The 24,987-nt window shown below is 53.0% G+C and overlaps 1 protein-coding gene across 1 annotated transcript in view; it reads right to left on the reverse strand.

Annotated features, from left to right (window-relative positions):
* Positions 1-24,987, reverse strand: part of PDIA5 (protein disulfide isomerase family A member 5) — a 95,690-nt gene that overhangs the window by 41,476 nt on the left and 29,227 nt on the right. Inside the window, exons 3-7 of the mRNA XM_084871652.1 lie at positions 21,080-21,167; positions 11,160-11,243; positions 10,858-10,903; positions 6,979-7,071; positions 3,019-3,079 (exon numbers count right to left, since the gene is read on the reverse strand). Of these exons, the coding sequence (XP_084727778.1) occupies positions 3,019-3,079; positions 6,979-7,071; positions 10,858-10,903; positions 11,160-11,243; positions 21,080-21,167 (372 nt within the window). The remainder of the gene's footprint in view (positions 1-3,018; positions 3,080-6,978; positions 7,072-10,857; positions 10,904-11,159; positions 11,244-21,079; positions 21,168-24,987) is intronic.

Here is a 24,987-nt window from a genome sequence, read left to right on the forward strand (position 1 = left end):
TAGCAGTTTCAAACCCTAAAGGTTAGAGCAGGGGTCGGCTCACAAGCTGCAGTTTGCCGTCTGTTGACTAATGAGTTTGCCGACCACTGTCATATACTAACCCTTTACCGCTTTGCACACAATATGCCACAATTGCCTAATCCTCACAGCTTCCAACTCCATGGTAACATTTAGTCTAGCAGTGATCGGCAAACTCATTAGTCAACAGAGCCACAGTTTGCTGACCCCTTAGTTAGAGCAGTCAGCCTATTATTTTCTCGTTAATTCAGTCGACAAACATTCACTAAATAAACCTTAGGTCCTGGGGACCCAGATTCCTTGTCACAAGTAAAGGCTCCCACAGCCTCTGGGTTCTTTAACCCCAAATATGGTCAAAGGGTCAGAGCCCTGAAAGGCTCCCCAGTTAGAGAATTGGTGTGTGTCCCAGGCATAAGCTCACTTATGAGGCCATGGAAGACTTGAGTGTCTGAGTAGAATAAAAGCACAACTGTGTTTCATTTAAAACAACAAAAAAAGAATGCTGGGTTTCTCACCTAGGACCCAAGAGAACATCTAATCTGATCCCACCACCACCACCACAAATCTGAACTTCACTGCTGTGCATTTTCTCCCTCCCTCCCCTACTAATTGCTGTGACACCTACAAAGAACCTAACTTCTCCTACCCAGCTTTCCATTATGATGATAATCACCACGCTGGCATCTCTGCCCTCTGTGATGAGTAAGACGGGCACACTGCCAGACAGCCTTGGAGTGGGTGAGAGGGATGACACATTCAGATGCAAACTGCGAGGAAACCACTCTTAGGGATGAACAGGTGTCATTATACCGATCCTGTGGTTACGTGCTATATACTGACAGACACTGTTTTAGTTTCACTTAGCCAGTGTGTTGATTCCTGAGGGTTCGGACATGAACCAAAGGAGGGGGCTCATGTTCTCAAGGGGCTGTGTAGGCTGGACAATCCTGAAGCAATTCACAGGTAGGCAGTTAAAAAGACCCCTCCAAGGAGAAACAAAATGGGGTAAAACCAACCAGTGAATGTTATAAAGAAAACTAGAGGCCTGGTGCATGGATTCATGCACCAGTGGGGTCCCTAGGCCTGACCTGCAGGCATCCCCAGAGGGGGTCCCAGATTTCGAGAAGGCACAGGCCAAACCGAGAGACCCACTGGTGCACAATTAGGGCCAGGGAGGGACTGCAAGAGGGCTCCAGGGCACATCCAGCCCATCTCGACAAATCCTGATTGGCCCAACCCCAGCAGCAAGCTAACCTACATGTCAGAGCATCTGCCCCCTGATGGTAAGTGCATGTCATAGCTATCAGTCAAACAGCTGAATAGCTGACAGGTCGCTTAGGCATATATATATATATATATATATATATATATATATATATATATATATATTTAATGAACAACATATATATATATATATATATATATATATATATATATATATATATGACCTGGGGTTAAAGTATGGAACACTCTAGGCAGAACCAGGTCTTCTAGGAAGAGGCACAGGCCAGTGAGGTGTCTGTGGGGAGGGCAGGTGGGGACACACAGTGATCAACATAAGCTGAGAGAGGCTGTTGTCATGGTGACTAGCCCCAGGTCAGACAGGACCACCAGAACCCCACAGAAGAGCATCACCTGGGGAGGCATGGTCACTAGGGTGGGAGTGGGAAGGGTCTTTGCTCTAAGAACTTCTCAGGAAGAGGGACTTTCAAGAGTCAACAGAACTCAAGTGCCATAACCCATGATACCCAGCCCAGCCACAGAACCACCCGGGCACCCCCACCTTCCACTACCCACAACCCCTTTCTCCAGCTCTCAGGCATCTGGCTGCCATGAGGGGCATGTGATGGTCCATGAGTCCCAGCTACTGGGGCCTCACACAGGCTTTGGCCCATTGTCTCCTAATCTGTGGGTCAGGACCCACTGGACTACAGGGGTGGCCCAGATGGGAGATATCTGAGGCTTTGGGGGACATACTGTCACTACTCAACTCTGCTTGGAAGCAGCCACAGACAACATGTAAACAAATGGATGTGGCTGTGTTCCAACAAAAAATCAATTTACAAAAGAAGGCAGCCAGCCTAGGGGCCAGAGTTTGTTGACCCTTTATTAGAGGGTTATGAAATGGTTGGAAGAACCAATGACTTCTTTTAAATAAAACAGAATAAAAAAGAAAATATCAGTGGGTACTACATCTGGTAGAGTACATAGTAAAGGTTAGTGTGATTTTGTGAAACTTCTGTTTCAGCTTGTTTATATGAAATTTATGTATACTTATGGTACTGAATTGCAATGAAAACATTTTAATGCTGTCAAAAAGTTTGAAAACCATTGCTCCGATCCAACCCCTTCTTTTCCATAAATGGAAGCTGAGGAACAGGGAGGCTGACCACAGTCACCCAGCTCACTGGCAGCATACCTGGCGTTAGAACCCAGTTCTTCTGGTTGTCATCTTAGTGATCCTTTGCTATTCCCATGGCCTCTTGCCGTATCCAGAGACCGAACCGCTTTCTCCCTGGCCCTGACTCCCCTCCCCTCCAGGGGGCACCAGCAGAGGTGTGCAGGAGCTAGAGCTGGAGGAGGAGCTGCCAAGCAGCTGCCAGGAGCCTGCAGGGCTCCGGGTGGTGAGCAGCGACAGCACCTTGGAGAGCGCACTGAGACTCTGCGGAGGCTTCACCAGGCACAGACCTGGCAGGAAAGGGGCTTCCCGGCCCCTGGAAGACAGAGGGGCAGGGGAAGGTGAACCTGAGAGGAGACCTGAGTTGTGGCTGGGTGGACCTCGGGGTGAAGAGGGCAGAAGAATGCCGATTCCAGCAAGAGAAAAACTGGTGAAGTGGTCAAGATGAAGGAAAAGAGGCACAGATGGTGAGATGGGAGGAGCAGTGTGATTCTAAGTGAGAAACCGGGGGGCCTGTTCCCAGTCTCCCCGCCTCACAACCCCCAGCTGCCCCGCCAAGAATCTGAGTCACAAGCTCTGGCCCAAGGAGAAGGGTCACTCACAGGGGGCATAGAACATCATCAGCAGCGGCTTCTCTTCCTTCTTCAGGAGCCGTCTGAAGTCCTGAGGCACAAGCAGAGAACACCACAGGTCACACATTGCTCAATATCAGAGGCCCACCCCCCAGGGGCCACAGTGGTGGGAGGGGCAGGCGAAACCTGCAGACATCCACTGTCAGATTTGGGGTCGGGGGGGAAAAGTCATGGCGTGTCAGGAGCCGAAAGAACCCCAGAGACCATCTCTTCTGAACCACCCTTGCCTATTACAGATGGGGAAACTGAGGCCCAGAACAGACAACTGGCTCTCCCAAGGCCACCTGCTGCTGGGATGAAGGAGTCGGACCAGGCTACCAGCTTTACTTTCAGTTCCACCTGAGCAATGAAACGTCTACAGGGAGCTTTTCATGCTGCAAGAGGCTGTCGACCAGGCTGCCCCTTCTCCCGCGGCCTATGGAGCGGTTGTGCTGTGATGAATGGTTGTTTTTGCGTAGGCCTGACAGGACCAGACGGGGAGCTGGAGCATGGGTCAACCCACACCTGCTGATCTATTCCCCGGCCCAGCCCGGCCCCCACTACCCATGTCCCCAGAGCCCACTGTGAGCACAGGACAAGACGTGCCCTCCACTCCCAGGAGGTTCCAAGCTACACTGATCATGGGTATTTGCAAAACCCTTAGGGAACAGTGCCCGGCACGTTGTTAGGCAATATAAAATCCTTGGTTGAATAAATACAAGCCATGTAAAAAGACAAAGGCCACAAGAGTGCTAAGAAAGCCTTCTGTGAGAGCAGGGCAGGAGACTTCCTTCCCACGAGAGCCCAGGGTACTCAGGAGAAGGCACATCTATTAAGGGCGGCCAAGAGGCCCCACGACAGAGCGTATTTTGATGAAAATGGGCTCTTCTAGCCAGTTTCCATAGGAGAAAATTGGAGGTTTTTCTCTTCTGAACAATAAGGGAAATAAGAGGAAGTTTCAAAATGCAGCTTTCTGGCAGCAACAAGGCGTTGGCAAACAGATGAGGGCACATCCGCGCGACGGAACGTGGCTGCATCGCTGCGGACGAGGAAGACGGGCGCTCAGTGTCACAGTAAGATGTGCAGGTTACATTACGTGGGGGCGGGGGAGTGGGTTACAAAACAGCACCTAGCAGCTGATGAAACGTCTGTTAATATTTATGGAGCACATTATGTGGAAAGCCTAAAAGGCTACAGAAAATACCAGCAGTGGTATCCCTAAGGGAAGGGATGGGTGGTTTTTTTCTTTCTTTCACGCTTAAGCTATATTTTCTAAATTTCCAACAATGAATACACATAACTTATAATTTTCCAGCAAGATAGAGAAGATGACAAATTATTTTATGGGAATTTAAAACTTTTTATAATGAATTCTGAAAATGTTTACTCTTGTTTATATAACGAAAGAGCAAAGGCACTCATTTTTAAAATTTTTATTAAATTTATTCAGATGACATTTGCTAATAAGATTAGATAAGTTTCAAGTGTACAATTCTATAATATGTCATCTGGATATTGCATTGTGTGTTCACCACCCAAAGTCAAGTCTCCTTCCATTACTATATATTGGGCCCCCTTGAACTTTAAAAAATATATATATTTTTATTAATTTCAGAGAGGAAGGGAAGGGAGAGGGATAGAAACCTCAATGATGAGAGAGAGTCATTGATCGGCTGCCTCCTGCATGCCCCCTACTGGGGATTGAGCCCACAACCCGGGCATGTGCCCTTGATGGGAATAGAACCTGGGACCCTGCAGTCAGTAGGCCGACACTCTATCCACTGAGCCAAACTGGCTAGGGCTACTTTTTTTAAAAATTGATTTTCAGCCGAAACCGGTTTGGCTCAGCTGTAGAGTGTCGGCCTGCGGACTGAAAGGTCCCAGGTTCGATTCCGGTCAAGGGCATGTACGTTGGTTGCAGGCACATCCCCGGTAGGGGGTGTGCAAGAGGCAGCTGGTCGATGTTTCTCTCTCATCGACTTTTCTAGCTCTCTATCTCTCTCCCTTCCTCTCTGTAAAAAATCAATAAAATATATTTTAAAAAATTGATTTTCAGAGAGAAAGGAATGGAGGAGAGAGAGAGAACTATCAATGTGAGAGTGAAACATCCATTGACTGCCTCTTACACGCCCCCGACTAGGGATGGAACCCATAACCTGGACATGAGCCCCAACAGGGAATCAAACCAACAACCTTTTGTTCCACAAGAAGACATCCAACCAACTGAGCCATACCGGCCAGGGCTGGCCCCCTTTACTCTTTGCTACCTCCCCCCATTTTCCTTTTCCCTGGTAACCACCATACTGTTGTCTGTGTCTATGAGTTTTTCTTTGTTTGCTGCTTTCTGTTTTACATATATGAGTGAAATCATATGGTTCTTGTTGTTCCATCTGACTTATTTCACTGAGCATGATACTCTCAACATTCATCAATGTTGTAAAAAATGACAGTATTTCATCTTTTTCTTATGGCCGGGTAGTATTCCACCGTATATACATAGACACCACATATTCTTTATTCATTTATCTATCAAAGGACACTTAGTTTGCTTCCATGTCTTGGCCAAAAGGCACTCATTTGAAGACAGAATTAGTAACCCAATCTTTGACCCTGACTTGGAATGAAGGATGCAAACACTTTGACAATAATCTGGAATCTCTACAGATAAAACCCGGTAAAAGCTCCGAGAAGAAAAGTTTTTCTGAGCCAGTCACAATTTGGTTTCATATCCTGAGTAATAACAAATATTACTTTACATTCAAAGACGCTTAGTTACCTTCAGCAAGGATGGATTACAAATATAAATCGGCAATTCAACTTGCATTAGGAACTTGTAGTTATTTCATGTGGGGATTTGATTAGCGAAATAGCAGCTGTATCTATATTTCCACATGAGAGAAAATGGCAGAAAGTATAACAAGGGGACTGCCTACAGATGCGAAAAAATATTTGTTTAATATTTCCAGTCACACAAGAGCAATCTTAGGAGCCCGAGGACATGCACATCTTGGGGGAGGGAGGCACCAGGCTATCACTGGGCAGGGGCCAGAACTGCATATTATCACAAAACCTACCCAGGAGCAACATCTTTCTGAGCTGTTTGTTGTTGCATAGCCATCACCTCCTGGCACTTGACATGCTTTTTTTTTTTTTTTTTTTTTTTGAAAATATATTTTATTGATTTTTTTACAGAGAGGAAGAGAGAGGGATAGAGAGTTAGAAACATTGATGAGAGAGAATCATCGATCAGCTGCCTCTTGCACACCCCCTACTGGGGATGTGCCCGCAACCAAGGTACATGCCCTTGACCTGAATTGAACCCAGGACCCTTTAGTCAGCAGGCCGAAGCTCTATCCACTGAGCCAAACGGGTTTCAGCTTGACATGCTTTTTAAGAAGGAAAGAGAGTCAGGGCTATATGGAGACAATAAATCAGTATCTCCAACCCCCTCCTCCCCCACCTCCTGCAAATCCTGGCCAAACCCGAAATTGAAGCTTAAAGAGGGGAAACAATTTGTTCAAAGTCACACAGTGCCTCAGAATATTAGAGACCTGACCCAAGCCTCTGGAAATAGAACCCAAATCTCGCAGATTATTACTTAAAAACAACAACAAACTCAAACCCACTTTTTTAAAAAGCAAAACACACAAGGTCCATTCCAGCAGCAACCAGATGACATAATGAGGAGAGGATGTTTAAATAGACATTCTTATAAGGAAACTCTAAACGTGTTAAAATACATTAAGAAAGAGTCCGTAGAGGAGGCTCTGGGGCAGCCTGGGAGGCTGGGGAGCATCGGGGAGGAGGGCCCTGGCCCCCCTCCCCTGGAGGAAGCACAGCTGGTTAGGAGCACTCCCACTTCTCAGCTCCTTGGGCACCTGCCCCTGGGAGGCCGTGGTTCAGGGCGGGGACGCTTCCAGCGACCGTCAGAACTGATGGCAAACACATTACCTTTTCACTGTCAATGTGAACAACATCTTTGGCTCCAGGATCTTCCTCCCACAGCGGGGGCCCTTTCGGATCCTTCAGAAAGGCCACTATGGACTGAGGAAAAGAAGACACAAGGCAAAAGTCGATTTAGCCAGGAAGAGGGAGGTGGGGGAGTCGGGAATCTGCCTGTTTCCCTGCCTGGAGACCCAGGTGCCTGGAAGGGAACTGCATGTGGCCCACGGGCACACACTTGGGAGTGTGCCATTCCATCGCCCACTGATGTCACTGCGAAGGGCGCTAACAAGGCACCCCCTCCACCAGGAATTTCCAGCCACATGACACTTTACTCTGCTCAGTGGATCCATTCTACTGTGCTTCTTCATGGAACCAAAAAGAAAAACAAAACTTGAGACAATCAGTTGGCTTATTCAAACCAGGGATACACTGCTAAATCCCACCTCCTCCAGAAAAATCTCCCTGATCGATTTGAGTAAAGATCTCCAGCCCTGTCCAGGGTGGATACTTTCACTCTCGAGCAGCCACTAAAAGCCTTCACCTGGTAAGTAGGTAATCACACCTACTTGTAACCTGCCTGGTATTGCGTGATCTCAACTGAGTGAGAGCTTTAATCCTGACCCTCCTCTGTGGAGCTCAGGATGGGAAGCCCCAGAGCAGGGGCCCATCTCTGCGGCCTGGTTGCTGTACTTCTCTCCTTGGACTCCTGTCTAGATGGTCCAGGATTGAAGACCGGACAAAGAGCTCCAGGATACAGGGCTGAAGTAGCCTCTGTCATGTGGACAACCAACTCTGGTCTCTGCTTCCTTTGGGAAGGACACCCCCCTCCCACCTGCCACTTGTCACTGGTCCAGGACGCCCGCAGCACACCCTTTCCTCTGTCACTCTGGGAAATGGTGCTCAAAGTCTGAGAACCAGGAATGGGTACCAGAAACGAGTCAGGCCTCCATCCCTCCACCCTGGAGGGAGCTGCCGGCCTCTACGGCAACAGACGGAGGCCTCAGTATCCCCCGATTTGATGCAAGATTCTGTTGCTTCTGTCCACGCTGCTCAAACTCCAATGAGCACAGGATGAATTGGGCGTGTCCCTGTGCACGTTGGGGGCCGGAGGGAGGTCTGGGGTGAGAAAGGAAAAGACCCTCTCAGGGAGGCTACCCGTGAGGTTTATTTCTGGAAACTGCTATCTGGAAGGAGCTAATATAGGAGAGCGCGGGGATAGACTTGGATTTCATTCAGGCAATGCTCCCTGTCCATCCAAGCGGAGCTCTGAAACACCCCCTGGCAAGAGGAGGGCGTCTGCACCAGAGCTGCCCCCTGGCAAAGGCAGATGGCCTTTCCCCAGCCCCTTGTCTAAGCTACCCTGCGACAGTACAGGCCAAAATGGAACCGGCAGGGCCTTCCCGAGACCCACACTCACCCGCAGCTGCAGAGGCACCTGCCCACTGGGCCACGTGAGACCCACACTCATGCGCTGCTGCAGAACACCTGGTGCAGGGTTCTCAATCTAGGGTGCACGGGGGCTTCAAGAGCCTGTGAGACCCCGGACTCACGTGAACACACGTACTTTTATGCATGCTCACACACTGTGAGGAGGAGGTCTGGGACTTCCAGGTGACTATCCGTGGGCGAGGAACCCAAACTGGCAGGACGCTGGGGGGCTCCTGTCCCACACCAGCACGGGCTGAGTTAAAGGGTTACACAGTATCCCGTTCCCCTGCCCTCTCCTCAGCATCAGGGGAAAAACATGGGTGTGGATGGAAAAAGAAACGGCCTCTTTTCATGTATTAATTGAAACATGCGCACTTGCAATCTTTTGCTTTTCAGGTTGAGATTATTCTCCTTTAACTGAAGTTGAATAGTCCCATTCATAGATTCTCTTCAAATTGTTCTAACCGACAAGATCTTGGGCAGGAAAGTGTGTAGGGAGCAGCTCCTGACCCCACCCTCAGCCACCTTATTCCGGGTGCTCTGCATCCCAGGGAAACTGCCCAACGCCTGCACCTTGGTCTTCAGGATGACGTCATGGCCACGGGGCCTTGAAGAAGGTCATCAGAGAGCCATCGGAACCTCGGTTTCTAGGCACCTTTGGTCCTCACCACTTATACAAAGGATTTTGCTGGACAGACTGCTGACAAGCAGAAGGCCCCTCAAACAAGAAGTTCCCTCTAGGAGTTTTCTGCTCTCTATCCTCATTTATCTGGCCTCTGGAGGGGCCACGGCACAGTCGACATAGTTGCTGTGACCAGGCCTTGTGGGGGGTGACAGCAACAACAGCCCGAGCATGAGCCTGAGGCTGTGCCCACCCGACCTCTCTGGAGACAGAGGCCCAGGAGAAGCCCCGAAAGGAGAACCATCCCGTGACCAGGGAGGGCCTTTGTCTCGCCACTCCTGCTTAGAAGCGGACGCTGTCAGGCAGTCCCTGGGACACTACCCCTTGCTCTGGAGAACTTCAGGGCTCCACCCCAATCCCCTTGTGTGCTTTGGGGGCCCCGGGACCAAGAATGTCTTCTCTCCATTAAAAACAAACCCTGTACAATGCTTAGCCCACATCTCTGGCTTATTGGCATAAAAAAAAAAAATCGCAGAAGGACAAGATCACCCACACCTAGTCTTTGTAAAGAGGTGGACAAAGGCCAGGACTTGGCCACCCCACCCAGGCCAGCTCAGACCTCCGGGGCTCCTTGCTCCGTCCCTGCTACGACAATTCTGAGCAGCGGCCATCCCCGAGGGCACCCTCACAGCACAGCCTTCTCAGAGGCTGGCTAAGCATACCCCGAACACAGCCTCCAGGACAAAACACAGCTCCCCTTCCCGTCCCTGCAGAGGCACCTCCCACCCCACCGAGCTAACCCTGGCTCCTGGGGAGCACGTGATCTCTCCAGAAACTTCAGTGGAGGTCTTCACACAGAATAAGAGGGGTTAAGCGACCCCAGTTGGTAGCATTGTCTCCAAGTGTCTAAGTGGGCGTTACAGTGAGTAATCAGGCTGAGTCTGTGTCAGAGAAGAGCTGCAGCAACTGAAAAGGAAGCAGTGTTCGTGGATGAACAAGAGATGGCAGGGAGGGGTGTGGGGAGGGGCAGTGACAGCTGCTCAGACCGGTCAGGAAGGGGTGGAAGGAGACACGGATGGAGACACAGAGAGAGGAGTGCAGGGTCGAACCCAGTGTGGGAAGCAGGAAAGTCAGAATGCCTGGGGTCAGCAGATTTGGGAACGGGAGAAATGCATAGCCCCAGCCAGGGCAGGGGATGTGGCCTGGACCACAGGTGGAAGGAGGCTGGTTTGAGGAAGAGAATGTGTGTGGCGAAGGAGCAGGATCCAAGGGCAGGAGGAGGGCACAGAGCGGGATGGATGCCTAGAAACCAAGGTGATCACAGGACAGCACCTGCAGGTCACGGGATCTCCACACTTATGTTCACTGATGTTTTCCCGTCCACTTCTAAATTGGATTTGGAACAGGGAAAATCTCGGCGACATCAGCATCTCATCTGGAACAAGCGGCACCAACCCACGTGTGCCGGCCTGCTGGTGTGCGGCAGAGTGTGCTAACCTGGGCACAGCCAGCCCCCTCCAGCCATGCGCAGCCACGCAGACTCTGCTGCGGGGGTGGGGGAGGGGGCCTTGAAGCCACAGCGAAGGGAGGCCAGGCCTTTGGAGGGGAGAGGCCTGACGCTACAGGAGCTGTGTGGCTGGTCATCCTTATTGTGTTAAGAGTTACAAACTCCCACAGATATTTTGCTGACATACGCTCTGGAGATAAGACTCCCTCGGGTCCTCCAGAAAGAGCTATTTGTGCTCTCTGCCCTTCCTTCTCTCCGGGAGAAGCTGCCAGACTTCTGGCACCCATTCAGTTCCAGCTCTGCCTGAGAAGGAGGGAGGTGAATTTACCTTAAATGTCACAGCTCGGTTATATTCGGTGTGAAAGGCACCATCCCTGTCAAACAAGAGAAAAGGGTGTTAACTATGGGAATGGTTGTGAAGAGACATACCTTTGGTTTCCTGCGGCATCTTAATAAGATTTGGCTTTGGAACAGAGTTCAAGATGTTTTTAAATGAAATAACTGTAAACAGGGGGGAAGAAATCATGCCGGAATAAAATTGATCTGCCTAAAATCGCTGTGCGCTGAGAATACCAATGAAAGCTTTCAGCACTTACTACTTGGAAATTGGAAATGACCACGTGTACTTACTGGTAATGGAATAATTCGACCTTTTTGTCCTTTGGGCTCAGGTCAACTTTCATCTTCTTGCACAATTTTCTACTCTCGGTGTCACTGGAAGACACAAATGCCGGGAACCGTTGGTTACCTGCGGTCCTCGCAGAGGTGTTGACAGAGTGAAATCTGCTGGTAGCCTAAGAATAAGGCGGGTAACTTGGACTTCTCTATAGCGAGAGAGGACCTCCCTGGAGACGGTTCTCAGAGAGCCGGAGGAAGGAGAGTACCAAGGAGGTGGGCTGATCAGGAAAGATGGGCCAGCAGACGGGGAGGCTGTATCACTGCGTGTCCGGGACAACCCAGGAAGGCCCAGATACAGGAAGTGCCCCAGAAGCTTAGGGGGTAGACAGCCCATTCTAAGAAGAAAAAAACACTCAGTATAGGTCAGTGGTTCCTAATCCTGGCGGCTCATGACAAGCTCCTGGGGAAGTTTAAAAAAATACTGATTTCCTGGGCCTGCCCAGATCATTCCTTCAGAATCTCTGCCTGGGGCCCAAGTAAGTTTCTGTTTTTCAAGCTCGAATGTGTGCCATATGCCACCTGCTACAGACCATCTGACCAGGAAAAGAGGAAAACGTTCTACGATGCTGAAAGAATTATGGCATCTGACCAGGAACGGCCAAAAGCCAAAAGGAGAACGGGGAAGTTTCAGTGAAGGGCTGGAGTCTGTAATCGAGCCCTCTCGCGATTCTAATATAAAATGTCTGTTGGGTGCTGTTCACGGTGTACAACGTGCTCAGGAGCCATCTCATCTAGTCCTTCCTGCTGGACCGGTGGGCCTCAGTGCGGCCCCTGACCAGCTGCCCCAGCCTCACTGAGGGACCTGTTAGAAATGCAAACTTTCAGCCCCATCCCAGGCCTTCTGAACCAAAACTCTGGTGTTTTTTGTGTTGTTGTTGTTTTTTTAATAAAATATTTTTATTGATTTTTAGAGAGGAAGGGAAAGAAAGAGAGAAAGAGAGACATTGATGTGGGAGCAGAACAACGATTGGCTGCCTCCTGCATGCCTCTACCAGGAATTGAGCCCCAGCCTAAGCATGTGTCCTGACTGGGAATCAAACCAGCAACCTTTCGGTGCACGGGAGGGTGCCCAACCAAGCCACACCAGCCTGGGCTGCGTACTCCATTATAAGGAACCTTCCAGGTGATCGGATGATGCCACCTCCTGCCCTGGCTCTTCCTCTCCCCAGTCTCCAGGTCTGGCTTCCCCTGTGCCCCACACCAGCCCCCTCAGAGACCTTCCCTGCTCTCATACACAACCTCACCACACTCAGCCAAGTGTGCCCCACAGCCCGCCAAAGGCAACCAGCCACCCACCCACCCCCCGCCCTGCTCCTGGCTGCGGGGCTCTTTCCCCATTCTGCGTGGAGCCAGTGAGGGTATGCTGGCCACCCAGCCTCCACCGGGCTCTGCTGCCTGACTCCGCTGCGTGAGAAACTTGGTTCTGCCAGGTATGACAGCCACCTGAGGGAAGTCCCTTCATCTCCCACCTGTTTACTTACCTCCCCACCGTCTACAGCTATCAGCTTCCCACAGCTGTGCACCAGCCCCAGAACAGATGGACTAATGAAACCATTCAGCTCAATTCTAAAAGCATCGCTCTTCAGTGCACACGCAGAATTGCGGGGCCTCATTTTAAATGTAAATATACCATCTGCAATTCAGGAAGCACGGCCTTTCCCTCCCCGTTCCGTCCTGCCCATGGCAGCCAGCACAGGGGCCACTGCAGCTTGCAGCCGCAGGCCTCAGAAAGGCACGATGAATCCAAAAAGGAAAGGCTATGGCATTGCAATGGCTGCTCCTCCAGGGTGGTGAGGGCATTTTAAAACAGGGAGTCCAGAAAGAAGGGATATGCTGGGGTGGGAAGGAGACCAGAGAGCCGAGGGCGTGGCTCAGGAGGCTACTGGAGGGGCAGCCCACTGCTTCCTCGCTGGAAACTCTACCCTAAAGCCCCGTGGGGATGCCACACCTGCCTCCACTGACTACGGCCACCACAGTCTGGTCTGCCCATCCCGCAGGCTGAGGTGAGGCCACGCTGACAGGCAGCGGGTTCGATTGGGAAGAACTGTGTCTGAGGTGCCCTTTCCCTGCCCGAGTTAATTCCCCAGAAGAGAGGGCTCGGCTCAGGCTGCTGACAACCGCGCACTCAGCACTTTCCTAGGCCAGCTTCGTTCTGCTGCGCTCAACTGTCCCTGTGACCACCTACCGTCCGCTCAGCTGCAACAATAAACCATTGCCAGGAGCAGGAACCCTGACACGGCACCCAGCCCACCCAGCCTCGCCAGTGGTGGGCACTCAGAGGGGAGAAATGCCATCCCATGATGGCTCTCCCCCCTGTCAAGTTGGCAGCCTCTTTCCTGTGACTTTCACGAAGCAGAAAGAGGAGAGACAGGGCTCAGAGTCATTGCAACCCAATCGCTGCCTGCCGGGCTGACCCCCTCCCGGGGGAAGTCTGCTGCAGCCTGAGATCCCGTGAGCCCGGCCAGGCTTAGGAGCAATGCTGCCAACCCACCACCCAACGTGGCTGAGTGGACCTGGGAGGCCAGCGGTCCTCCAGCCTGTTTCTCAGGGTGGACCCTGCAGCCTGTGGCCCCCACTCCAGGCAAGCCACACACAGCTCTGTCTGTGCCACAGGACTCCTTGCTGCAGACTCCACACAACCCTCTTCCCTCCTTAGGTTCTAGACACTGCCCAAGGATTCTCCCCTCTCCCCTCCCCCCTACACACACACACACACACACACACACACACACACGCAAATGCACCCATTCTCAGAGGGTTGATGGCTTCCTGTCCTCTCTGAGCACCTCTGCCATCCCCTCCAGCACTCCCTTCCCTGCTGTCTCTCTCCACCGTGCATCTCCACATCTGGCAAACGCATCTCCACATCTGGCCAATGTGTGCACTGACTGTCGCCCCATCAAAATTGTTTGCTCCGTGAAGACACGGGCTCTGTGTGTTCACGCTGTTTCCCCAGGGCTACAACAGCAGCTGGCACAGAGCGGGCGGCCCTCGGTAATCACCCGCGTGAAAGAGGCCCTGATTGACGCTGAGCTGCCACTGCTGGGAGGAGCCCTGCACTGCGGGCTCCCTGGGCTCTGGGCTCTGGCTGCTGAGCTCCAGGAATCCCACCGGGGGACACTTCCTGATGGTGCTCTGTCAGGTCGGCTCCCCTCCCTCCGACAGGTGTGTGTGTGTGTGTGTGTGTGTGTGTACTAATCGTGCAGTACAGAAAATTTAAGTCAGAAGAGTCCAAGGAGAGAGAAATTAGCCACCTCAGGGACTTAGAAGGACCTTGGTTGAGAGATTAGACACAATTAATTGACCTTCTGGCTACCTCCTGCTGTCCCTCCCTTCCCCTGCCAGTGACTGAGGCTCCGGAGGGGGGAGGAGTCATAGGCAGAGAACAAGGGAACTAGGTGCTTTGTTGGAATGGAGAGGGAGGCAGAAAACCGCCTCCCTAGATGCATCACAGAGGGTGGACTGGCCGTGCGAAGGGCCTCCCCTGCCACTCTGTCTGCTGAGGACGCTGGAGCCCGGCCTCCTTCTGCTCAGTTACTCACTCACCCACGACCTGCCACATCCTGTCCCTCCACCTCCCCTGGCCCTCCTCCACAGAGAATGTGGACAAAGATTTCAGAGGCCTGTGCACACTTCCCCGCCAACCCTGGCCCTGACAGATGGGTGCGCATGGACATTTCCTTTGAATTGGTTGGGGAGTGGCTGCAGTGGGTGTGCGGAGCCACGCTGATCATCCAGGAGGCTGGCCACACCCTCTCCTGGGGGTCAGACCCAGAGATGAAGGAAGGGAGAGAAACAGGTGCTAGATGCTCAGGAAGGAGGGGTGTGGCTTCCATAAGTCGCAGTCCGAGTCCCAGACCCTCCTTGGTGGCAGGCCCACCTGCCAGCTGGAGTGACTGATGGCTTCTAGATCTGGCTCTGCATTCACCAGCCTGTGACCTCTGGCGGAGCCTTGGTTTCCCCAGCTGCAAAATGCAGGAGTTGGGCACGTGAGCTGAATGGAGCCTCCAAGTCCTCTATGGGGTCAAGTATTACTAAAGCACCAAGGCAGGCTGCCTATATCCTGAAGGATGGACCAGGAGCCAGGACAGAGGTGGAGACACTAAGATCTGAACCTCCATCATCTCTCTCCTAGCACCCTGACCAAACCCTCACTCAGCTGCTCATGTCCACACAAAGCCTGCAGCCTCCCAAAGCGGGGAGAGAGCACACCCCTAGGAACCTGGCCTTGGCCCCTGCCTGTCTTGGCCACCGGGGACCCTTGGCTAACGCAGCCTTCCTGGGTTCATCTCCCCATCAAAGAAAGGGTACATCTCGCTCTCCCACCTGCCCCGTCTGACGTGGCGGGACCCCGAGCAGATGGGCCTGTCACCCTGACGTGGGTGGGAGAGGAGAGGTAGAAAGTGCCCTCACTTCAGAGACAAAAAAGAAAAAAAAGAAAAAAAAGAAAAAAAAGGGAGCTAAGGAGCAAATGAGCAGGAAATACTGTCAGAGTGACTTCTGGATGCCAAATACCGAGGACAATATGAACGAATGTAACTGGAGGACAGGGCGGCAGACAGAACAGTCCTGGAACAGCTGGCCTTCACCTCGGGCAGAGCTTGTGGCCAGGTAGTGCTCTCTGATGAAGCGGCCTGCTGCCTACAGCAGGGATCCTCCCAGGTCTGGCTGTCCCCACCTCAAGAAGGCACAGAATAAAGAATGAGTTACGCAGCACTTTTACTAGCTAGTAAAAGTGATGGGAACAGAGGGAGATCAGTGTGCCTTCTCCTCCTCCACCTGCCTGCCCAGCTCCTCTGCGGGAGACATGGTCCGCTGCGGGGGACGTGCCACCCAAGGAGTGCCCGCCAATGTGCTGGGAGGTGTCTGAAGACACATCCACACAGCTCTCCTCTAACACACAGTAAGTCATGTGAAACATGCTTACAGAGAAAGGAGCAAACGCTAAACTCAAATATTCTTTAGAAGAAAAGCTAGGACTTCAAAATGTGGTTTGGCCACGCTGGCAGGCCCTAAATCCTGGATCTGGGAAGCCAGCGTTGTCCCAGGGGGAATAAGGCAGATGGGAGACAGCAGGGGAGAAGGAAACTGTGGTTAGGTAATGACCTTGACCCTCAGAAAGAAAGCAGTGAGCAGGGAGAGGGCAGCCTCAGCCCGGTGAGAATCTAAATTCCAGAAATTAGCATCCCAAGCCCAACTCCCGCCTGCTGGCCCCGCTCAGCTGCCCAGACAGCAGCACTCCACGCCAAGGCCGAGCCCGATGCCAGGCTGCGGGGCACGGAGGGAATACCAACTCTCACACACACACACACACACACCACACACACACACACACACACCACACACTTAGCCAGACAACCACCAGCAGCCAATCCGAGCGTGGCTGCTGAGGCCTGAGCCTGGAGGTGGAGTGAGGGGCAGGGAGAGCTGACAGATCCCTGGACAGAAGCCACACACCCTATGGAAACCTCACAGCAGCAAGCTGCTGGGCCTGGGAGAGGACCCACAGGGAGGGCTGTGTGCCTGCGGGCACGTAGGCGCCGGTTGAGAGGAAAGCGCCAGGAAAGAGAGAGAAAGAGGGAAAGAAACATCCACACAGAGAAGAGAGGAGGGAAAAGGTCCAGAGATGGGCAGCAGGGACCAGAGAAGGGAAGAGGCAGCAGGAACTTGTCAGGGACAGAGAACAAACCCGGAGACAGGAGAGATGCACAGAGGGAAGGATTGGAAAGCTTTAAGAGGCAGATACCCGGCAGGGGGAGAGATGCAAAGGAAAAAAAGGCCCCCGCAAAGACTGGAAGACAAAAGACACCTTCTCTCTCTCTCTCTCTCTCTCTCTCTCTCACACACACACACACACACACACACACACACACACACACTAGTCTGGCAGCTTCCGGGATTTATCTGAACCAGGCTATTTAGGGATGAGCCCAGACTCAGAGGCAGGCCTCATGACCTGCAGGTGTACAAATTCCACCGCACCCTGCACTTCCTCAGGGTCGGAGCCACGCACCCACAAGCTGGGGCTGACTCTCCTGCCAAAACTTCCCTCAGAGGCACCCTCACAACCACCAACGGCTCCTCACTCAAGAAAAGGTCGCTGAGGAACAGACACACCGGTTCCCCCTCCAGCTTCCCGAAAGTCCTGAACAGTCCCGCCCAGATGAAAAGTAACTATAGCAGCATAGGGTCTCCCACCTCAACTGTATTCCAGATAGAACTTCCATGGAGCTAGGAAGAAGAAAGAATTATTGTCCCATTTAATAAAGACAAAGAAATGACCCAGAGTGACTGTCCTATCCAAGGTCACGGAGGTAAGAAGCAGCAAAGCTGACCCTTCAACCCAGCCTCTGCCACTGTGCCACGCACCTCTCACCAGAGTTCTGCCTTCCCTCAAGTGCCCACATTCCCTTCACCTGCTCTTTACAGGGGAAAAGCAGAAGGGGATGTTCCCTCTTGACCTTCCTGTCGCCCCACTCCAAGCCCTGGTGTCCCCATCCCAGCCTCTGACCCTTCGCTGGCAGGGCAGGAGGCAGAGCTGGGGAGGACGGGAGCTGGGGGACCTCAGAGGGCCTGTGGGAGGGGAGGGGTGATCCGGCTGCCCACCTGCTAGTTAACAGCTGCCGAGATAAAAAGCGAGCAGACGCTGGCTTGGCTCCGTTCCACCTACTTACTCCACTGCAGACGGCAACAGAGAGCGGCCCTGAGCGCACGTCTGCCCATCCCCAGAGCGTCCCCTTCGGATTCATCCACACAGACGGAACACATTTAGGACCACAGCGAGAGCTGTCATCGCAGGCCCGGGAGCTAAGATGGTAGGTCCCCTAATGATGGACGGGGCACGTTCGGAAGCCGGGGAGCGGGGGTGACTGAGCAGGAGGGCAGAGCCAGCTGGTGCCCTGGGCAGTTTCACGTGACGCTGGCCTGTGAGAACTGCCGCCCAGGGTGGCCGGCGCAGGCCAGAGCCGAGTTCTGTCCGAGGGCTGTTCTGGGAAGATACAGCCGTTCTCTGCCTCTGATTTCAAACACAGATACCGCTGCTTCCAACAATCCATTGGAGCTCCTCAATCCACCTACTTCTCTGAACCGTTTTAACAGCTATTTCCCATTTCAGTTTCCACTTCCTCTTACAGGGATACATGGAGTGGCAGCTACATGCATGAAGCCATCTAGCCCTTTGTCTTCAGGTTACCTTTTAAGCTCCAAGGCGCCCTCTCCCTCGGTTTTCATTTAGCACATCAGTCACAGGATTCTTTTTCCCACTGGCACTTATACATGTCTCCACATGAGTCCTGCATTCTAATCGCCTCGCTCTCTCTCCACACACGAGTCCGGCCCCATTTAGTCTTGCCCATCCAGAGGGCAGAGCAGGACTGTGCCTGCGCGGGCCACCAGCCAGAGGACCCCGGGCAGTGCTTGGCCCACACCACACCTGCAGGGAAAGCCGGGGCACTTTAAAGACCTGACGGACACGCTGAGGTATTTGCCCAAACCTGAACTCTATCTCCTCTGTGAAGCTTTCTCAACCTTTCCAGACAAAATTAAGTGACAACACAGATACAATAGCTGCCATTTATAGCACTTTTCACCTGGATTGTAGTCACGGGATTAGGTATCTGCCTTCTCCTGGCTCAGAGGACACTGCTACCCTTGGTGGGGGGGGTGGGGGGCATGACTGTGCACCTCAAAGTAAGTGCTCAAAAATGTCTGCTGAGTGGACCCAGGTGGATGGAGCAACATCAAAGCTCTTCTGCCCACTTCTGCCAATGCAAGCCTCACAAGACCCCCGTGATAGGCCTCACTGGGCAGAACTGGCATCATCGGCAGCTGTGGACAGTCCTCTCTGATAGGCTTTGGCGCTTTGCCAGGCACGAAGTGCACGCCTGGCGAGCTACAGCAGATAGGGACACACCGGGAAGACAGACCAGGATGAACTAGAATTCTCGCCAGCCATCCAGAGCAGCGGTTCTCAACCTTTCTAATGCTGCGACCCTTTAATACAGCTCCTCATGTGGTGGTGACCCCCAACCATAAAATTATTTTTATTGCTACTTCATAACTGTAATTTTGCTACTTTTATGAGTCGTCATCTAAATATCTGTGTTTTCCGATGGTCTTAGGCGACCCTGCTAGCAGTTCTCAACCTGTGGGTCGTGACTGCTAGCGGTAGAGCAAAATTACAGTTATGAAGTAGCAACGAACATAATTTTATGGTTGGGGGTCACCACAACATGAGGAGCTGTATTAAAGGGTTATGGCATTAGAATGGCTGAGAACTGCTGATCTAGAGGGTAGCCTCTTCCATTGAGTTGGTGTTCCAGTAAACCTGGAGGTGTGAGGCCAGGCATGCATACACACACACACACACACAGCTTCAGCAAACACTGCTGGCCTAACACGTCTGCGGGCCTGACTCGGTGCTCTGTCAAAATATGAATCTCCTTCAGTCCTCTCCAGTCATGGGCGGGGCAAGCTTGAGGCCATGAAGTTCACTTGCAAAACAGCCGTTCAGAACTCAGATTGCCGGGGAAGAAGATGGCACTGGAGTGGAGCCCGTGAAAGCTCACTTAACCCACAGGGAGATAGCAAGGTGTGTGACTCAGGCAGGGTCAGCTATGTCCAAGGTTAAAGACCGTTATGGGCCATCCAGGAAAAGAGCTGCCTTTCCCAGCAGAACCCCACCTCTTCCCCAAACTAACTCACCGGAGCACAATACCCTGGAGAACAATTCTCCTTTCCCCTCCTCTTCCCAACTCCACGCTCCTGGCAAACCCCGAGGCCAGGTGAGCAGTGGCAGGACAAAGAGGCTCAGGAAACACCTCTCGTCCTCAGTCAGAAGAACATGTAAACACTGCTGTCTGCCAAGTGCCGCACAGCGCCTGGCACACAGCTGGCGCTCCATAAACGTGTAAAGGGCAAGCCTGTTCTTAGCTCTATCTTTTTTCCTATGTTCATTCACTATCTGCTTATCTTTCTGTGCTTCCGCCAATCTATGCCAGCTTGGGAGCTAATGATATGACAAGAGGTGCGTATAAATAAAATCCCAGCAGCAAAGCACTGAGCACAGAGAGATGTGGAAATTATTCTTAATGATGGGGAGGAAAGGGAAGCTGAGCACACCCTGCACTCCAGCTCCCAAACTCAGGATAATCAGAGGAACTCCACCAACCGGCCCTTCCCCACCCTGAGAAGTAGCCTCTTTCCTCCTGGGGGGCGGGGGGTGGCACTCGATTCCGACAAGAAAACCCCTGAGAGGAGGGAGGTCAGGAAGGAGAGGGAAGATGAGGAGGAGGGGGGTAGGGAGGAGGGAAAGGAGCTCACGGCACTGGCACTGGCACTGGGATAGGTGGGGTAGGGGTGAGACACAGCTAGAGGAGCGAGCTGGAAGGACTAAGCCACCTGATTCATCTAATAGCGTCACCTTGGAAGCCAAGGCGGCAGACAGGTTGGCCAGCCGACTCCGCCACCTTGGGCCGCAGGGTGAGGAGACCTCTGTTACTGGCCTGTACTGGGGGGTAAAGCCCAGGTTCTTGCTGCCAAACTCCCTCCCCCACAAGCAAGCTTATGGGTCACCTGAAAATCACCTTGCCTCCCTGGGTACCAAGGCCCCATCTACAAAACCAGCCCCTCCTGCCAAAAACAAGTGACATATGGCCAAGTAAAAGTAAAAGCTCCCTGGAAGAAGGGAAGACGGACAGACAGAGGGAGAGCCAGAACCGCCTCCTCCAGGCCACAGGGAGGTCTTTCTGCAGCCTCTCTCCATCCCATCCTCTCTCTCAGAGGGTTGGTTCATCAGGGGCAAGTCCCGCCCCCATGGCCACAGCCTCCAGGCCCCCTGCTCTCCAGCCACACGCCCAGGTCCCCAGACTTACCCACAGTCCACCCAGCAGATGGTTCCTTGTCCTTTCACTGCCTGGGCCACCGTGGACAGTAGCCTGAGATGACTTTCAGCTGCAGCCTCTGTAAAAAAAACACACACAAATATTAAACATCTGTGCCCACCAGGGCCACCCTGCCATCTTCTCTTGGGGGCAGGGAAGGAAGAAGGAAGGAGACCAGTCCAGAACCCCAGTTAAAATACCGTCCCGGTGACCAACAGTTCTGGGAGGACAGCGCAGCTCGTTCCAGGAACCCCTGCTCCCACCCTCTTCCTGGGCCCTCCCTCGTGGACAGAGAACCCCCACGTAAGCCACGGCTCCTGTAAGCCTCCCCTCACCCCTCACCCCTCACTCCTCCAAGTGTCTCTGAGCAAAACAGACAACTCCCAGGAGAGTCTCTGACTCACTACCTGTCTGGGACAAATTTTGAAAACTTGATCACCACCTAACGACAATTCTGTAACGAACGCGGGAAATGAGTTAGCCAAGTCCACCCTTGTCGGTCCTGGGAGCGGATGAGGGCAGGGGCCCGGTCCGTCCTTCCTCTGTCCATCACACACGCATCTAGGGGCTCTCGGGACAGCCTGGCGATCCGATGACGTTTACACGAGACACTGGTCTCTAACAGACCAATGCCAAGGGTACCATGTCCGAGGTCATAGCCCACTTCCCGGGAAACGGCAGGGAGGAACTGGGCCGGGCAGTACCTCGGGAGTTGGCTGCAGGACTGCAGACCATGTCTTGGGCAGGGTGGAGTAGACGTGAGAAAGGAAGAGTGTTTTGCTGGCCCAGGTGTCCACTCCTGTGGGTCCGGGCAGAGCCCCTGGGCTCTACGGTAGGAGGGCAGGTTCTTGGGGATGGGGCCTCCGGGGCCAGGATTTAGCACTGCCAGCCGGCAAGGTCCCCCTGCCGACTGGCTGTGGCCAGGGTGCCATGTCCCCCTGCCATACCTGTGAGTGCTTGTGAAGGGCCTACCAGGCAGACGCTGGCGGGGAGAGCAGTCTGCTGCCTTCCCCCTACGGTGTGTTCCAAAGCCAAGCAGGGAGGGTGTCTGAGTTGTTTGCCTCCACCGATCTCCTTTTCTGCTGTGGAGAATGATGGCTGTTTGTGAACACAAGGCATGCAGAGCCTTTGTGGAAGTGAACAGAAAGCATCGTGCGGGGAACCCCGCCAGGGCACCAGGAGGAGGGCGCGGCGGAAGCGGAAAAGGCCATCGCTCAGGGGCAGAGGGCTCCGGGGAGCTGAGGGGAGGGGAGATCTGAAGTAGAGAGAGAGGCAGCACCCCTCCCCTCGCCCTGCGGAGAGGGAGCCCTGCCAGGAAGGACAGGAGGCGAGAAACCCAGTTACTGTGCTGCCCTGAAAGCCCACCCACAGTCGCTAGTCTAGGGACAGGCCTGGGGAGGAGGCAGAAAGGCAGAGTAACCACCCACGGCCACGGCCGACGCAGCGAGGAGCCAGCACACGGGAAGCATGAGACCACGCTTGGGGGAGGGCTGAAGAGAAAACAAGGCCTCTGGCCCTGCCCCCTGCCCTGCATGCCTCAAAGGGGGACCCCACCTTCCCACCCTCTAACACAGTGTTTTTCAGCCTTTTTTGGGCAAAGGCACACTTGTTTCATGAAAAAAATCACGAGGCACACCACCATTAGAAAATGTTAAAAAATTTAACTCTGTGCCTATATTGACTATATATAAAGTAATTCTCTTGAATAGGAATCAAATAAACACAAAGAAAGTATTTTATAATTACTTTATTATGAAATATTAAGTAAACAAAATAGTGAAAAATTATAAAATTCTTGTCTTGTCTGCACCTACGGCACACCAGGCAACATCTCGCGGCACACTAGTGTGCCGAGGAACAGCGGTTGAAAAACGCTGCTCTAACAAAACAAAATCATCTCCTGGTGGCAGAGCCCTCCTGTCCCTGCAGAGGTAATACGTCGCTGCTTCCTCCCTCCAGCAGAAGAAACTGAAATATGGTAGCAACCATACTTAGGTAAAAACTGTTGTTTGAATTTTTGAAAAAATATATTTTATTTATTTTTTACAGAGAGGAAGAGAGAGGGATAGAGAGTTAGAAACATCGATGAGAGAGAATCATCGATCAGCCGCCTCCTGCACACCCCCTACTGGGGATGTGCCCGCAACCAAGGTACATGCCCTTGACCTGAATCAAACCAGGGACCCTTCAGTCCGCAGGCCGACGCTCTATCCACTGAGCCAAACCGGTTTCGGCTGTTGTTTGAATTTTAACCCTGCTATTCTGGCTTCTGCACTTGCTTAAACATAGGGTAGTTACCTCAGCTTCCAGATGGAGACCTGGAGGCTAAGGCAATTTTCCTGTGCCTGTGGACCAGGACCACAGGAGGTGGATTCCCACTGACTCAGTAGCTTCAGGAGTAGAAACTGTAGATAACCTTTAGAGACTAACCGCTCAGGTCTGCTTCTGTACTATCTGCTATCGCAAGATAGGGCCACATTCCAATGTTCAGCAAAATGTGGCTGGGGACAACCCGACCCTGTGGGCTGTTCCCAGCCTTTAGAATTTAGAATTCAGAACAAAGGAAATTTTTGTGGTTTGGACCTTTAAAAGGTCTGCCGACACCTGAAACAGTGCGGTCGTGTGGACTCCACCTGCAGGTGGTGCTCTCGCGGCCGTCCTGGCCAGTTCAATAAATCCTTGCCTGCTTTTTTTAATCAATCATCAGCCTCCGGTGGTCTTATTTTGAACCCAGGGTTCGACCCCACAACAAAACAAGCAGAGGTGGAGCAGGGACCTGCTGGACCGACCAGCTCAGAGGTTTTCTACCCTCTATGAGTCTACCATCTACCATCATCTACCATCTACTGGCTGCGAGGCCTCAGACAAGGCAGCTGTTCTCTCCCAGCTTCAGCTCCTCTCTCGTCACCTGGATGTTATCTGACCACCAGTGCTCCTCCCTCCTGGCGGCAGAGTGAAGGGGAGTGTACTTCAGAGGGTCCTGGAGGCGTCCTTGGATGATGATGAGCTTCCGTTACGGGACGTACCCAGAGAGGAGCTGAGTGTGCTCCCACACCGACAACCCCAGCTCCAGGAGCACCCACGGGGTGGACCACGCTCATTCAGGGCCCTACACCCAGGCCTCAAGAGCAGCTCTGCTTCTCCCTGGCCTCAGTTTACCCCTATTCCTGACAGCAAAGAAATGCTATTCACATAGTCGGCTCCCAACAACCACCCCGAAGGGAGCGTCTGCCAGGCCTGCAGAAGGACAAGGAGCAGCATGTGCCAGGGTGCTTGGAGGGTGCGGGCTCCAGGAGGGACACTCGTCCAAAACATCCATCAGCCCCGGTGCCAATGAGTGTCAAGGATGAGGTGCAGGGAGAGCTGTGCCCGGAACTGGCCCAGCCACTGGCTGTTGCTTCTCCAGGGCACGGAAAACTTGGCATCCTCGGGTGCAGTGAAAACACTTAACTGTGCTGGAATATAATCAACAGTCTGATGTTCAAAGTCACAGCCAACAGCCGGGCAGACCTCCCTCCATCCACTGTGCCCTCGCCAGCTCCAAGGTCAGAGGAGGCAAGCTGCTGCTCCCGCCCCCGCCGAAGCCGCCCTGAGCCCAGTCCAAACGCAGCCTGTGCTCCAATCCCAGAGCAGGACAGATGGGGGCCAGGCCGGGTCAGAGCTGCCAGCCTGGGTGCATGTCCCCACGCCTGGGACCAGTTCAGCTGGCAACGGGCCGGCCCAGGCTGTTCATCAACAGCCCCGGAGGAGCCTGCCCTGGCAGAGCAGGCCCATGCCTGTCCAGGAAGCCAGTATGCCCATCCCCAGTGTCCACAGTCCTCTGTCCTCCTTCCCACTCACGCCCTCTCCTGAGGCTTTTCCTAAGAAACACTTAGAGAAAGGGAGTGAACGACCACTCA

This window comes from Pipistrellus hanaki, assembly GCF_964339955.1.
Source record: "Pipistrellus hanaki genome assembly, chromosome: 2".
NCBI lineage: Eukaryota > Metazoa > Chordata > Mammalia > Chiroptera > Vespertilionidae > Pipistrellus > Pipistrellus hanaki.